This window comes from Ochlerotatus camptorhynchus, unplaced genomic scaffold (assembly GCF_037179485.1).
Source record: "Ochlerotatus camptorhynchus isolate MF236.1 unplaced genomic scaffold, CSIRO-AGI_Acam_v1.1 ptg000266l, whole genome shotgun sequence".
In the NCBI taxonomy this organism is placed as follows: Eukaryota; Metazoa; Arthropoda; class Insecta; order Diptera; family Culicidae; genus Ochlerotatus; species Ochlerotatus camptorhynchus.
In genome coordinates this window covers 480,644-482,078 of record NW_027040756.1, presented here as the reverse complement: position 1 = coordinate 482,078, position 1,435 = coordinate 480,644, and the positions used below count along the sequence as shown (strand labels likewise).

General features: G+C 45.0%; 1 protein-coding gene across 1 annotated transcript; it reads right to left on the bottom strand.

The window, feature by feature from the left end:
• LOC135705415 (omega-amidase NIT2-like) lies at positions 1-1,145 on the bottom strand. Its single transcript, XM_065227148.1, has 2 exons — positions 1,042-1,145; positions 1-984 (listed from the first exon to the last, which is right to left on the bottom strand). The coding sequence occupies exons 1-2, from the start codon at positions 1,058-1,060 to the stop codon at positions 146-148; spliced, it is 858 nt and encodes a 285-aa protein (XP_065083220.1). The 5' UTR covers positions 1,061-1,145; the 3' UTR covers positions 1-145.
• Positions 1,146-1,435: the final 290 nt, after the last annotated feature.

Below are 1,435 nucleotides of genomic sequence, written 5' to 3'. Positions count from 1 at the left end.
TTTGTTATGCAAAACGAATGTATTTCAAATCAAAACAACAGAAATCATCCACAATTCGTGTGTGAATTCTAAAAGCATTTACCTGTAAATGTTGGCCATCTTTCAACTCCTTGTATCGATCAGATCTCTAACATCCACCAAATACTCAACTTTTCTGTGGCTTGGTATCGTATAGGTCCGTCCTTCTTTGGCTGAAAATTGGAATCTGCGCCCGCACTTCATCCACCTTCTTGAGCTCCACATCGGCCACAACCGTTTCCTGACCCTCTTTTGCCGAGGCCACGACCTGGGCCCATGGATCGACCACCATCGAGTGTCCCCACGCCACATAACCCGCTCCGGCATCTCTCGCCGGTGAAATCGTAGCAATGTACGATTGGGTATCATTAGCTCTAGCCCTGGCGAGCAGCTCCCAGTGCAATGGTCCCGTCTTCATGTTAAATGCACCCGGATAGATCAGCATGTCACAACCCTGATTGCGATACAACCGTGCCAGTTCATCGAATCGAATGTCATAGCAGATTCCAATGCCTATCTTTGCCCCATCCATCGATACAATTGCCAAATCGCTACCCCCTGTAAGGACATCCGACTCACGGAAGGTTATCCCTCCGGGAATGTTAATGTCAAATAAATGAATTTTCCGGTAGGTAGCCATAAGTGTTCCCTCCGGGGACCACACTGTGCAAGTGTTGTAAATCTTATCCTCCTGTACATTCTTCTCCGGAATCGTTCCTCCAATTAGGTAGATTCCCAGTTCTTTGGCGATGGCCGCAAGACTGCGACTGGTTTCTCCACTAGGAACTTCTTCGGCATATTCGGCAAAATGTTGCGTTCCATAAGGGGAATTGAAGCACTCCGGAAGGGCGACGACCCGCGCTCCGTTGTCTTTGACCGCCGATCGGATGCGAGTTAGTGCATTGGCGACGTTTTCCGACTTGTTTGAGCCAACCTTCAACTGAAGCAGGGCGATTCGGAAACCGGCTGAAAATGTAAAAACTTACGTCAATTAGTTGGATCGGTTGCAAACGAAATACTAACCTCTAGCCATTTTGAGCATTCCTTGCGCGAGACTGATCTCTTATCAGTTGGAACTGGCAGGGTTATTTAATCTTTTTCTCTTGGAAAAGAATGCTCGTTGAAGATCATAAAGAAGTTGTTTGCGGCCGTTTTATCAGTTGTGGTGATTGTTTTGAACTTTTCGCTTTCTTTATTCGAATTGGGTCGACAATAACAGTCAGGTATGCTCATTCTGAGGTAAACAGCGTCCTGAAGTGACGTAACTCCAAAATTTGAGATGGATTGATTTTATTTGGTAATTAATGCATATATTTAAGAATTTTATAATCCACAGTCATTGTGCATCGAGAAATTTACTATTCCGTAGTTTATGGACGACATACTCTGCTTACTTCGGAAGCTTTTACTTATCTAG